This window comes from Phyllopteryx taeniolatus, chromosome 15, assembly GCF_024500385.1.
Source record: "Phyllopteryx taeniolatus isolate TA_2022b chromosome 15, UOR_Ptae_1.2, whole genome shotgun sequence".
Classification (NCBI taxonomy): Eukaryota; Metazoa; Chordata; class Actinopteri; order Syngnathiformes; family Syngnathidae; genus Phyllopteryx; species Phyllopteryx taeniolatus.
This window is the reverse complement of record NC_084516.1, coordinates 7263481-7276512: the sequence shown is the minus strand read 5'-3', so window position 1 is coordinate 7276512 and position 13032 is coordinate 7263481. Positions and strand designations below refer to the sequence as shown.

The following is a 13032-nucleotide window of genomic DNA, read 5'->3' as shown; positions in this document are numbered from 1 at the left end:
GGCCAAAAAAACATACTTTTGTCAAGTTTAGTAATACATGAGAATTACAGTAACAAGACTATAATTAAATTTACAAGTGCATTAGTTATCGGTTACAAGTGGTCCCACTTCACAGACTCTTCAACATATATCAAGCAGCCTTTGTATGTCACGTTTGCACTTTTGGACATTTGTGGCCACGTGTGCAGTATCTGTTTGCTGTTGTGTTCACTGTAGCCCGTGCAATTCTTTGATTAGCTTCCCTCTGGCACAACACACAGGAACTAATCAGTGAAAACAGCTGCAGCTCTTCTGTAGTGTGTGTGTATGTGTGTGTGTGTGCGCGTGCACGCACATGATTTCCTGAGAAAAGTAATATATTTTTGAGAAAACAGACATATATTGGCTCAAATTTTATTTTCAAGAACATGTTTTATACATTTGAGAAAAAGTCATATTTTGGGGGGTAAAAGGAGTTGAAATGTTTTCAATTTATGACCAAAAGATGACATTTTTGAGTAAAATAGATATTTTTTCAAGAACAACTATATACACATATTTCTAAGAAAATATGTTATAATAAAATGTGTATTTTCAGGAAAACATTTTCAATTTTTGAGAATTTTTTTTTTTTAGAATTAAAACGTTTTGGGGGGAAAAAAAAGTCATGAGTCAAAAGTCGAAAAAAGTCAAATATTTCCAATGAACTTTTTTGTAAACTTTCATAGGAAAGAAATTGTATCTTCTTTTTTAGGAAAAGTTTTATATTTTGAAGAAAAAGTCATATTTTCAAGAGCAAAACATCTCATCAAGCAGTAATTTTTATGAAGTGACATTACCTTACGATTGTATAGAAAGTCTTTACATTTCGACTGACCTTGTAAAATTTCTAAATTGTTCTCATACATATACATCTTTGTGCTCGAAAATATTCAACACTTTTCTCAGAAAAGTACAACTTTGTGCTTGAAACGTCAGCTCTACAGGTACCACGTCTGCTCTGCAGAATATCATAGTACTTCTCTGACGCTTCATTTTTCGGTCTACTGCGGTGAAAAATATAGAAGAGAATAACAAGTCCTTCTCGTCTTTTCACAAGGCCCGACTGGACTTCCGTGACCCTCTCATGGTGTCGCTGGACTTTGGACTGGTCAACGAAGACCAAGGCCCGGTCCTGGATGAAAGCCTGCCCACGTCCATTAACAAGACGGTAAGTTCTCGGCTCCAGATCTGCAAAATATTTGTGGGACATCAGCGTTCCGATAGCGCTTTCAATACTCTTTTTTGTTGTTTTGTCATTTTCTTTTATGGGCCTCAGCTCCCTAAATGTTAGCATGTGGAACAGCCCACAACCATCTTTCATCTTGCAATAGTTTCAACACGTCTTCCCACACCCCCACACGCTAACTTAGAGGCTTTCCAAGCAATAGTGGTCGTGATGAGCGATGTTTCCAGATAACGAGGAAGCAAGTATTCGCCTCTTGATATGGGAATGAAACAAATGGGGTCTTCTTCTGTTATTGTTATGAAAAGGAAGCGACCAGGAAATCACCAGACGGAAGCTACAGTTGCTTGTCTGCTGAATATTATATTACAGTCTAGCGGTCAGTCCGTGCCACATGCTGTATCTTCATACTCCGAGACTGGGAACAAACTGCACTGTGACCCATGAAACAGTGCGGAGGGGGTGAGAGAAGGCAAAGGAAATTAAGGTCATGCATGAGGACCCTTTTTACTCAAGTGTACAAACAAACAGAAAATGTTATTTTTATTATTTCTTTCCATTGCTCACTTCATGATGATCCGGCGTGCTGGAGACCACCCGCTAACACCAGAGTTGTTCCCAAACGCTGCAGCGTACACCCCTGGAAGTGCTTTTAATAAATGTAATGGGGGGTCTCCCGTAGCCGAGAATATAAGTAAACGTATATAAATATAATGACATTCCAGGTTTTTTTAATGAAATAATATAACATTCTGGGCTTCAAATAAAAAAAGCTAAAATTCCAGGTCTGTGCTATAACATGAAAAACTTTAATTATATAGAAAAATACAGGGGTGGAAATAAAATGACATATTAGTTTGTAGTTTAGAAATAATTGAATTAAACTAGATTGCAGGTCTGAGCTAATACAGTACAACAACAACAATAACAAAATACAATTTTATTTAAAAAAATAAATACAGGTGTGGGCTTAAAGTAAAGGAGAATAAAATGTTAGGTCTACAGACTGTAATACGTCTGTGCTCTCAATGAAATCAGGTCTGGGCTCAAACAACAACAAAAATAAGTAATATTAAAAAAAAATCAAGGTGTGGTCAAAATATAATATTAATATATTTATACAAATAATTTAATTAAATGAAATTTAACTGTAAAATATAATAAAATAAAATCCCAGGTCTGTGCTTCAACAACAAAAACTAAAATGAAATAAAAATCCAGGTATGGTCACATTAAAACAAAATATGAATTTACATTCTTAAAGATTAATAAAATTGAATGAATTACCAGTTGATGTAATTATAAAATAGAATAAAATTGTATTAAATTCCAGAACTGGACTGTAATAACAAACCAAACAAACAAACAAAACTATAATATAATAAAAATCAAGGTTTGGGCACAAAATGAAATGAATTGAAATTAAATAAGATTTTAGGTCGAGAGTAGAACAACAATAAAATAAAATAAAATACATCTGAAATCTGTTAATTCATTTTTAAAAAACGACATAATAAAATAGAATATAATTAAATTGTATTAAATAGAATTCCAGGTATGTGCTTTAACAACAACAAAATAAAATCATCACATCTCTCTGAAGCATGTGGGGAAATGTGTTAGATGACACTATAGTTGGAATTTTTGGCCACAATCCAAAAAGGTAATCTGAAACATTATTGATATGCTGCAGTTTAGTGCCTTAGCACTCACCCTTATGTCTAATACTGTAGCACACATGTTCAGTATTTAAGCTTTCGTATTCTTGTAGATTCCCTTGGTGGACTGTGGCAGCGACCAGCGGTGCATCGCTGACCTCTCCCTCCAAGCAGAGCCCAGCGTAACAGGGTGAGCCCACATGCATAAAACACACTTAGGAAGTTCAAGTTCACGCATTTACTCAAACCGCTGCAGTTTTATGAGCCTTGCCCGACCTTCCGCTGCATGGCTACCCTCTTGTGGCGGATCGTTTGTAAGTTCAGGGTCTTCCTTTGCTGTCTTCCAGCTTGGTGATCCGAGCCAAGAAGGACAAACTGGACGTGAACATCCGCGTGAGAAACAGCAAAGACAACGCCTACAACACCAAAGTGGTCGTCAGCTTCACGCCAAACATCAACTACGTCAAAGTGGAGGTGAGACCTTTAAAGACCTTTTTTTTTTTTTTTTTTTTTTTTTTTCCCTTCCCGGCCAGTCTGTGACATGATGTCATCAAAATACCACAGTCTGAAGTACGTCACATATGTGCAAGTCATAAGTCATAACCTTTAAGTTTCTAGCAAGTCCCAAGTTACTGTGGCAAAAATAAAAACAAGTCGACTCCCTTCTATGGGTGGAACCGATTAGTCGATACGTCAACTTTACCACTCCACAATGGCAGTTATAGCTTGAAGTCGACTAATCGCCAATCCTAGTGTTTCGGCATTAACAGCACGGACGTGTCACTGAAATCAATAGGTGGTCGATCGGCGCAGCAAACTAGCAGCGGTGCCTCAAGCGTGTGGAAATAGTTTACTAAAAATGAGACCTGTGCCATGTACACTTGCAAAATATGCAAGTCTATCTTCAAATATTACAAAAAGCACAAGTGCTATGAAGCACCCTTTGAAAAGCCATCCGCTAATGCTAGCTGACAAACAGGCTTAAATGGAAAACACTTGTACAAAATCCGACATGGCGTAGGACGCGTTTGGTTTTGTTTACTGCTGCTTCCTTGTTCCTCAGTCAGGTCGCTTCTTGATTGGATACATTCCGTTTTACGTCACAAATCACGGCGTCACGACTCGGGCGGCGTCGGCTTTCCCGACATACATGAAGACTTTTGGTTGTAAATATTGAACGTTTAATATTTAAGATTGTCGACCCCGACCCGTTTTGGACCATATTATCAGGATAAATTCACTTAGACCACAGGATAATCGTATAAAATAATCTAATGAAACATAAAATAATCTTTTTGTTGTCCTTGGTGAGGAAGAGACAAAATTGAGAAAAGAAATAGCCCGATTATCTTTATATGTGTACCAGGTAATAGACGATGAAATGAAGACAAGCGGTGGTCTTGTATGACCCTTTCATGCAGAGGAACTTTCAGCAAGGAGAACGACCATTCTTGATAGTTGGGATATTTTGACTGAAGCATTTCAGAGAAACCTGGGAACAGTTTTAAATTGTGGAAAAAAAAAACTGCATATGTTTCTGTGAAGAGTGTTTTAAAACAACTTCCGTGGCGATTGACCTTGTTTTCCTTTGGAATGTCAGCCGGACAAAGACTGCACTCTGAATCACACCAAAGTGGAATGTGCTGTGGGGTACCCCTTCCTGGGGAGCGATGTGGAGGTACCGCTTGAAAACAAGCAAACACGCATCAACTTGTCTCAGTGCTTTTGTTCTTCAAGACGCTATGTGATGTCCACAGGAAGCTTTCAAGGTAAAGTTCGAGGTGAATCCTAATCACATCCATCACAACATACAAATCAACGTGACAGCCACAAGGTAAAGCCCCCTTGAATTACATTAAAATGACATAAAATGATACCGTGCTTGTCCTCATAAAGTGTGTGTCTCTGTGTGTGTGTGTGTGTTATTCACCACAGCGATAGCGAAGAGCTTACCTCCACCCTCAACGACAACACGGTGCACATCTCCATCCCCGTCAAGTACGAGGCCGGGCTCGTGTTCACTGTGTGAGTGCGCTTTAAACGCTGTCGTTTCTTAGTTACCGTCGGTAAAGGCGGAAATCGTGCATTCATCTGTTGTCAACTAATTTAATTTAATTAATATAGCTGTCAATAAAATTAAATTAAATCTAATGGCAACAAAGGAATAATTACATACAAAAATCCAATCCAATAGAATAGAATAGAATTAATTGCATTGGACTAAATTTCCCCTAAATGTAATATTTTAATTCCGTGTGTGAGAAATTTATTCTGTGAAATTAAATTAATGTCTGGTCTCAAAATAAAATAAAATAAAATAAATCAAAGTTTTGGCTGAAAATAAAATAAAATACAATTAAATTCCAGGTGTTTGTAATAATAACAGTAACATTAAATAAAATAAAATTCCAGATCTGGGGTCAAAATGAGATAAAATTCTGCACTTTCACAAAAACAAATTTTTAATTCAAATCCAGGTGTGGGCTCAAAATAAACAACAGCAATAACAATAATTAAAATACAAATCTAGGTCTTGGCAGCTCCGATTAAAATGCAAAACTTCAGGCCTGGGCTCAAAATGAAATAAAATTCTGCACTATGACAAAAAAATTAAACAACAAAATAAAAAACCTGGTATAGGCTGGTAATTCAAAAATAAGTTAAGTAATTAACTGTACTTTTGTCAGAAATGACTCATATGTATTCAAATGATTTACTGTTTCTATTTTACTATTTCTATTTCTAGTTTTTCTATTTTTGCCTTTGATGTTGTTATCAAAACTGCCACTTTTTGGCATCCAATTTTTGGGGTACAGGTTGTAGTTGGGCGGCATCTATAATGTGGAGGGAGACACACCGCAGATTATGTTGTATGATGATTGATATAATTAAAAATTAGTAATCAAATATGAATATGTATGCATTCTTTCCAGGCGTCCAGTGGACGAGCATGTGGTGGTGAAAGAGGGCGAGCAGTTCTTGGGTATGTTCAACGACACCCGCATGATCGGCGAGGAGGTCAACATCAGCTACACAGTAAGACTTAAAATAAAGAGTATAATTTTCTTGGCTCAAAATTCTACAGAAATCAACTACTATATTTAAACATTAAAAACTATGTTAAAATTCATTTTTTTTAAAAACTAAAAATGTATCCTTTTGTAGGTTTAAAATTGAACATTTTGAAGCATTTCAGTGACAGAAAATTTCTCTGAGGTTTAATGTAGAATCTTCAACTATATCCATGTTTAAAAGAAAACTGACATAAATATAAATAAAAATGACAGACAATTATACATTTTCCTGGATTAGAATGTAAAACGTTCAGGTTTGTCAATATTAAAAATTAAATTGATTTAAAAAAAAAAAAGAAAATTAAGGATTTGTTAGGGTTAAGATGTACAATTTTCAAGCCTTACAAAATTCAAAATAAAACTGACAGATATTTTTTCTGGGTTTCAAATGTAAATTTAATATTTATAAAGCAAACATTTACAAAAAATGAAAAGTCATATTTTGGTTGGGTTAAAATTGAAGATTTCAACATTAAAAATGTTATCATACATTGACTAAAAAAAAAAAGAAAATTATTCCTGTTCTTTGCTTAATCTGTACAATTTTCAGTTGTTTTCAATGTTGAAAATAGAATTGACCAAAAAGAAATGAAATGTAATAAATCCCTAGGGTTAAAATGCAGCTTTGTTCAGTATTTCAGTGAGTGCCCAATATTTTTTTTCCATTAATAAGCGGTATAGAAAATGGACGGATGGATGATTCTACTCATGATGAGGGGTTATTCTTTGTATTTTCTCACATGGCCTCTCCTGTATGTGCCTCAGGTGGAGAAAGCAGGTGATAAGGTGACTCCTCCCCTTGATCTGAAGGTGACCTACCCTGAGCTGTCGCCTCGTAACAATTACTTGCTGTACTTGACGCACGTCATCACCAGCCCGCAGGCAAGCGCCACCACCACCACCATCACTACACTTGTTTATACAAGTGGGAGAAGATACGTGTTCCAATGGGCTTTTCTCCTCTTTGCAGATGAAATGTGACGCGGCCGCTTTGATCAACCCTCTTAATCTCAACCCGGACGTCATAAAACCCAATCCAAACAAAGAAACGCTCAGCGTCTTTCTTCTGGTGGGTGGCATATATATTTGTATGTGCGTGGCGGGGTATGCATTCTCCCGCCCTCCTCACTGGGTGTGTTTGAATTGCACCGCAGAGCTGCGACAACCTTCCGTGCGCCTCGTTCAAATGCTTCATCCCGGAGGCCAAAATCAGTCAGGTCAACATTACCTTCAGAGTGTGGAAGCCCACATTCATCAAGGTGGGTCCAAGATAACTGATTATTTTATTAATATCAAAGATGTTTTTTTGAAAAATTGCATTAAAATTTTTTTTAAAATATATTTTCTTTTTTTTTTTTTTTTATTGTTTTTCATTAAACCCCAGTATCACCTGTCCAGTTTCCCCCCCACAATTGTTTTAATTATTAAAAAACAAATATTATTACCTCACATTTTCACAATCAGTATAATTTGTTTCAGAATCACACACACACACACACACACGAATACACATTCACACACACACACAGTATATACACATTTATATATATAGTAAAGAAAAAATAATGGTGCCAAAAGTAGGATGGCATCTGTGGTATTCCCAGTTTAACAAACTATTGTTAGACAGGTCATTTCCACTGTCAAAATTTGTGACTAACACTAGATTCTGTTGATGTTTTTGTCAATGTGATTGATAGTACTACTCCTGGGAAATTGTGTCAGAAGTGGGATCCATGATGATTTCAAGGGTGTAACCAGACAATCAAAACAATAAACGCGAGTTAAAATCCAGTATGATGGTAGTAATCTTCAAAATTCTTTGGGAAATGGTTTCAGAAGTGGCATGCCACCTCCAGTGATGGAGTATGTCTACTATAGTCTGTTGATTGGTCGATGTTTAGATGTGGACTGATGGTATTATTCCTCAGAGCTCTCTGAAAATGGTGATTACAGCAGGATATGTGATGACTTCAAAGTTGTAGACAGACAGTGTACAGATTCTTTAAACCCTTTAGTTGCAGATTTGTGGTACTCGAGAAAAAAAGGTGCCAGAAATGGGGTTGGATCTGTGGTGTTCCCAGTTTAACAAATGTTTGGTAGTTAGGTCATTACCACTGTCAAAATTTGTGATTCTACCAGAATAACACAGTAATACTGTACTTTAACTCTAGATTATGTTGATGATGATGTTGTGTATGTGATTGAAAGTACTACTCCTGGCAAATGGTTTCAGAAGTGGGGTCCACAAAGACTTCACGGGTGGAGCCAGACAGTGTGCGTTTTTTTTAACCCAATAAAAGCAAGTTTAAATTGGGTGAAATTGATGGCAGGACTTCCCAGAGTTTTGTATGAAATGGTGTCAGAAGTAGGATCCATGTGGACTTCAAGGTGTATCCACTGTACCCTTTTTTAACCCAATATATGCGGATTCAAATATGGGTTGATGGTCTTATTTCTCAGAGTTCTGTGGCAAATGGTGTCAGAAGTGGGATCAGGGAGGACATCCAACTTGTAGCCAGACACTTTACAGTTGTTTTAAATATAAGTGGGTCATATCCAGGTTGATTTGGGTACTCCTTTAGAGAGCTGTGAAAAATGGTGTCAGAAGTGGGATGCCATCATACCATACTGCTTTTTGACATTCCTACTGTATGGCTACTGACTACAGCGCAATGGTGGGGTGGTTTCAATGACCTGAAAGGATCTGTCTGATTTTTTATGATTTTATCGTTTTTTTTTTTTGTGGGGTGGGGGATCTTTCAGGCGGACTTTTCCAGTCTGTACATGCTGGTGAACGCCACCCTGGGGAGCAGAAACACAGATCTATTTGTGCTGAGCACCAGTGACAGCACCAGAACTGTGAGTTGGCCCTTGCGCATATGTATTTTATTTATTAAATACAATATAATACATGAGTTGTTTTGGTCCCCCATCAGGTGAAGATCCAAGTCTCCAAGGAGAGCTCAGGGGGAATCCCTATATGGATCATCATCATCAGCATCCTTATAGGTCTTCTCATTTTAGCGCTAGTCATCTTCGCTCTGTGGAAGGTAACGCAAACACACTGAAATTAAGACTACATTAGTGCCTTGAGATATGAGTAATTCGTTCCGTAACCCCACTCGTATCTTAAAACGCATACTGTATCTCAAATAATCTTTCCCCTTTGAATTGAATGGAAATGGCAATTAATCCGTTCCAGCACCACCCAAAAATAACACGCACACAAAATGTGCTTTTTAAAGGTCCCATGCTGTCAAAATCCAAATAGTTTTATTGTTTTATGCATAACATATGTCAAAATGTGCCACTGTATGTGCCGCTTATCAGCAGCTATTGCTGTAAACTAACACTAATCTATGCATTCAACAAAACGAGCGCCTGTAAAGACAAAAGCTTATTCACCCGTGGAGGCAACACTTTATACACCACACTGTGTGTATGTGGTGGATGGACACATCACCAAACACAAATATCCCACCCACAGCAACTGAGTCAACAACTTTCCATTTGCTCGTGTTAAATTTCAAAATATTTCATAAAAGAGTAAACAACAAGCATTATGTTGCTCAATTCATTCTTTCAAGCATCTTTTGACAATTTCCGAGTACCATTTTTGCCATTTCCATCTGTGATCGTTGTTGTCTTCTCCCGCAGATGGGCTTCTTTAAGCGAAAATCCCGGGAGTTGTCCAAGGAGGAAATGATGGATTGAGGCTTACACGCGAACAGGAAGTGAGCGCCACTTCTGGAGTCACTTAAAAAAAAAAAAAAAACTTTGAGTGTGTGACGACACACGACTACCTTGGAGTGCAAAAAGCCATTCAACGGAGCCCATCACTGATACGGGCAAAGTCCATGTTTGCATTTGGACTGTTATGCACTTCAATTGGAAAAAAAGAATGCACTTTTTTTGCTATGACCATCCAAAGTGGCCACATCACCACGTGTGCTGTACAGACTCTATATGACAGGGATGGGGCACCTTTTTCTTATTTCAGTTTCCGTAAAGTGTTGTATCATTATCAGGCTCTTGGAATCACTGTTTATTGTTATTCACCTGATTCATCGACTTTTGGGGGTGTCAGCATGGCCAAAGTCTTACCAATTTTGGCACACACGAGTATCCTGGTGAAAATACACATATTTTAGGGGTCCCAGACATTGTTTCTAAAACCTCACTCTGTAGTGTCCCCTAAAAATGTTAAAACAAAATAGCCCCCAACCCCAGTCTCACAGAGCCACACGAAATATGGTGAACATGTCTCCCATGACGGCATGGTGGTCGACTGGTTAGCACACCTGACTGGGGTTCAAATCCCGGGTCCCTCTGAGGAGTTTGCATGTTCTCCCCGTGCCTGTGTGGGTTTTCTCCGGGCACTCCCACATCCCAAAAACATGCATGGTAGGTTGATTGAAGACTCTAAATTGCCCTTAGGTGTGAATGTGTGCGCGAATGGTTGTTTGTTTATACGTGTCCTGCGATTGGCTGGTGACCAATTCAGGGTGTACCCCGCCTCTCGCCCGAAGTTAGCTGGGATAGGCTCCAGCACGCCCGCGACCCTTTTGATGATAAAGCGGTACAGAAAATGGATGGATGGATGTCTCCCATGACAGGACGCACAAAAAGGTCTCACAGACCCATGCCTGGAATTGAACAGGAAGTCACCCACTTTGGGTGAATTACATTAAAAAGGTGCCTAAAATTTGTAGAAGAAGAAGAAGAATCATCTTTTATTGTCATGAACATGCATGCATGCACAGGAAATTTGTTCTCTGCATTTAAGAGAGCAATTAGCCCCTCACACCAGTGTTACTCATCAACATGAAACTGGGTGGACATGTTGATCACGACAGGATGCACAAAAAAGTCTCAAAGATCCGTGACCAAAATTAAACAAGATGTCGGCCATTTTTAATGAATTACTTGAAGAAGGTGCCAAAAAAGATGGGGGGGGGGGGAAATTGCCCATAACACCAGTTTCACCGATCAGTATGAAATTGGGTGGCCATGTCGCTCATGGCAGGACAAGGACCCATGCCTGAAATTGAACAGTAAATTGGCCATTTTGAGTACAAAAAAGTGCGTAGAAATTTAGAGAGAGAGAAAAAATAGCCCCTGACACTAGTTTCACCGATCAACACGAAATTTGATTGACACGTCTGTTTTGACATTAAGCACAAAGCCATTCTGGGTGAATGCTTTGAAAAAGGCACCCTAGAAAGACCCAGACAGCAGTTTTACCAATCAAGATGAAAATAGGTGGATATGTCTATAGCAAGACACATAAAAAGTCTCAAGGACCCGTACCCAAAATTGGAAAGTCTGCCATTTTGGTTTGAAACAGCCACTTTGGACCTGGATGCTCATACTCTCCTGCGAGAGAATTCGCCCTGAAGGGCTGCTCCAGACTTCCTGTTTTATTTCCAGCATGGGACCTTGCGACTTTTTGTAAAAGAGGGTGCGAGGGCCCGTCCATCGCTGTACACAGCTTTAATGAAATATCCTCATCATTGGTGCGTTAAATGTTTTTTCCTGTTGTGGCTGCAGGTTTCCCCACCCCAGAGACACTGTATGTATATTTGAACATTTTCCAGCATGCTAGCATCATGGCACATTTCTTCACATCCTGTTTTTTTTTTTTTTTTTTTATATATTTTATTTAGCCAAAAAATCCAACTATTTGTATGTCCTTTTTGTTTGGTCTTTTTTCTTTAATCCCATAACCTCCGACTGTACTGTAAATATCACAAAATTTAAGCTTCAAAATGTACATAAATGTATCTTTTTTTTGGCTGTCGTTGCTGCAATAATTCATGTAATTTAAGAGACGTCGCCCACAAGCCTTGTTTTTGTACTCAGGTATTATGACATATGTTATAACGTAGACACTAATTAGACGTAGATGACGTTTTTTTTTTTTTAAAGTTCTTTGTCCGTTTTCACCTATTTGCATAGATAGACTAAATGTGGTCTGGAATCACTTATTTTCTTTTCTAAGAGCTCAAAGCAAAACGAACGACACTGCTGTGAAGTCTTCAATGTGATGATGCACTGGTTTGTTTTGTCGAGCTGTCTCACTTCCTGGTCAACACACACGAACTGAATGAATGCTCTGTATGAAATAAAAGCTTTTTTTTTTTTTTTTTAACTCGACTCTTAATTGCATATTTTGACAGACGTAGCATATTATATTTGTAAAGAAGAATGTGTGATACAGCTCTTGTATGAGAATGTCTAGGTGTATGCAGATTTTGTAAATTCAAATGTCATGTATACTGTGTTCTTTATGTCACATATTTTAAATCTATTCAGTTTGTTACCTGTATTACAGTATATACATATTTCAAAACAAATTTAGATCTATTTTCAAGTTTACCATTTTTTTTTTACTTTAGTATCTTTTTTCAGCCTAATGCTTTTTATTTGCATATTTTTTCAAATAAATGAAAAAACGTATTGCCTTCACAACTTTTAAATGGTTGATTACTGTAGCTTGTATATATTATCATTTTATTGTTAAAAGTTTTTTTTCAATTACCTTTGGATTAACTGGAGCATTTTGTTTGCACATTTTGCCATGTAAATACAGAAAAAAATATTTTTTAATTACACTACAAATTAATAAAAAATAGAGTACCAAATAAATGCATGAGAAGGTCTTTCTTTGTTAAAAGTTAAAGTTGGAATATTACCAAATAAAGAAAGGAGTCTTCTTCATGAAAAACATTCAACTTTAAAAGTAGAAAATAACAAATAATTACAGGAAAAATGTATTACGGTTTAAATAGATTATCATTTTTAGTTAAACAAAAATATTTAATTAACATTTTAAATTCAACCAAATAAATGCAGCAATGATTCATGTTTATTAAATTACAAATTCAATTTAGAAAAGAAATGTTACAAAAATGCCAAGGTTTCCAAAAGTGTTACTTACTTGGTTCTTAATTACTGCATTACAAATAAGTTAAGTTTAGTTATCAGAATATGAACATATCACATATTTAGTGAATCAATGAGAGTCTAGAGTTTTTGTTAAGGAAATTAGTCTTGTTTATTTTAGTGCAGAAAACCTTTTCTTATTTAAAGAAAA

General features: G+C 37.1%; 1 protein-coding gene across 2 annotated transcripts in view; it reads left to right on the top strand.

The window, feature by feature from the left end:
* itga1 (integrin, alpha 1) overlaps positions 1–12087 on the top strand; it is a 49894-nt gene extending 37807 nt beyond the window's left edge. For both annotated transcript variants that reach the window (XM_061800334.1, XM_061800333.1), the window contains 13 exons: positions 1079–1189; positions 2976–3052; positions 3210–3336; positions 4463–4540; positions 4620–4696; positions 4798–4887; positions 5796–5898; positions 6702–6818; positions 6907–7005; positions 7091–7195; positions 8700–8795; positions 8873–8986; positions 9594–12087. In XM_061800334.1, coding sequence (XP_061656318.1) covers positions 1079–1189; positions 2976–3052; positions 3210–3336; positions 4463–4540; positions 4620–4696; positions 4798–4887; positions 5796–5898; positions 6702–6818; positions 6907–7005; positions 7091–7195; positions 8700–8795; positions 8873–8986; positions 9594–9650 — 1251 coding nt within the window. In that variant the 3' untranslated portion in view covers positions 9651–12087. The remainder of the gene's footprint in view (positions 1–1078; positions 1190–2975; positions 3053–3209; positions 3337–4462; positions 4541–4619; positions 4697–4797; positions 4888–5795; positions 5899–6701; positions 6819–6906; positions 7006–7090; positions 7196–8699; positions 8796–8872; positions 8987–9593) is intronic.
* Positions 12088–13032: the final 945 nt, after the last annotated feature.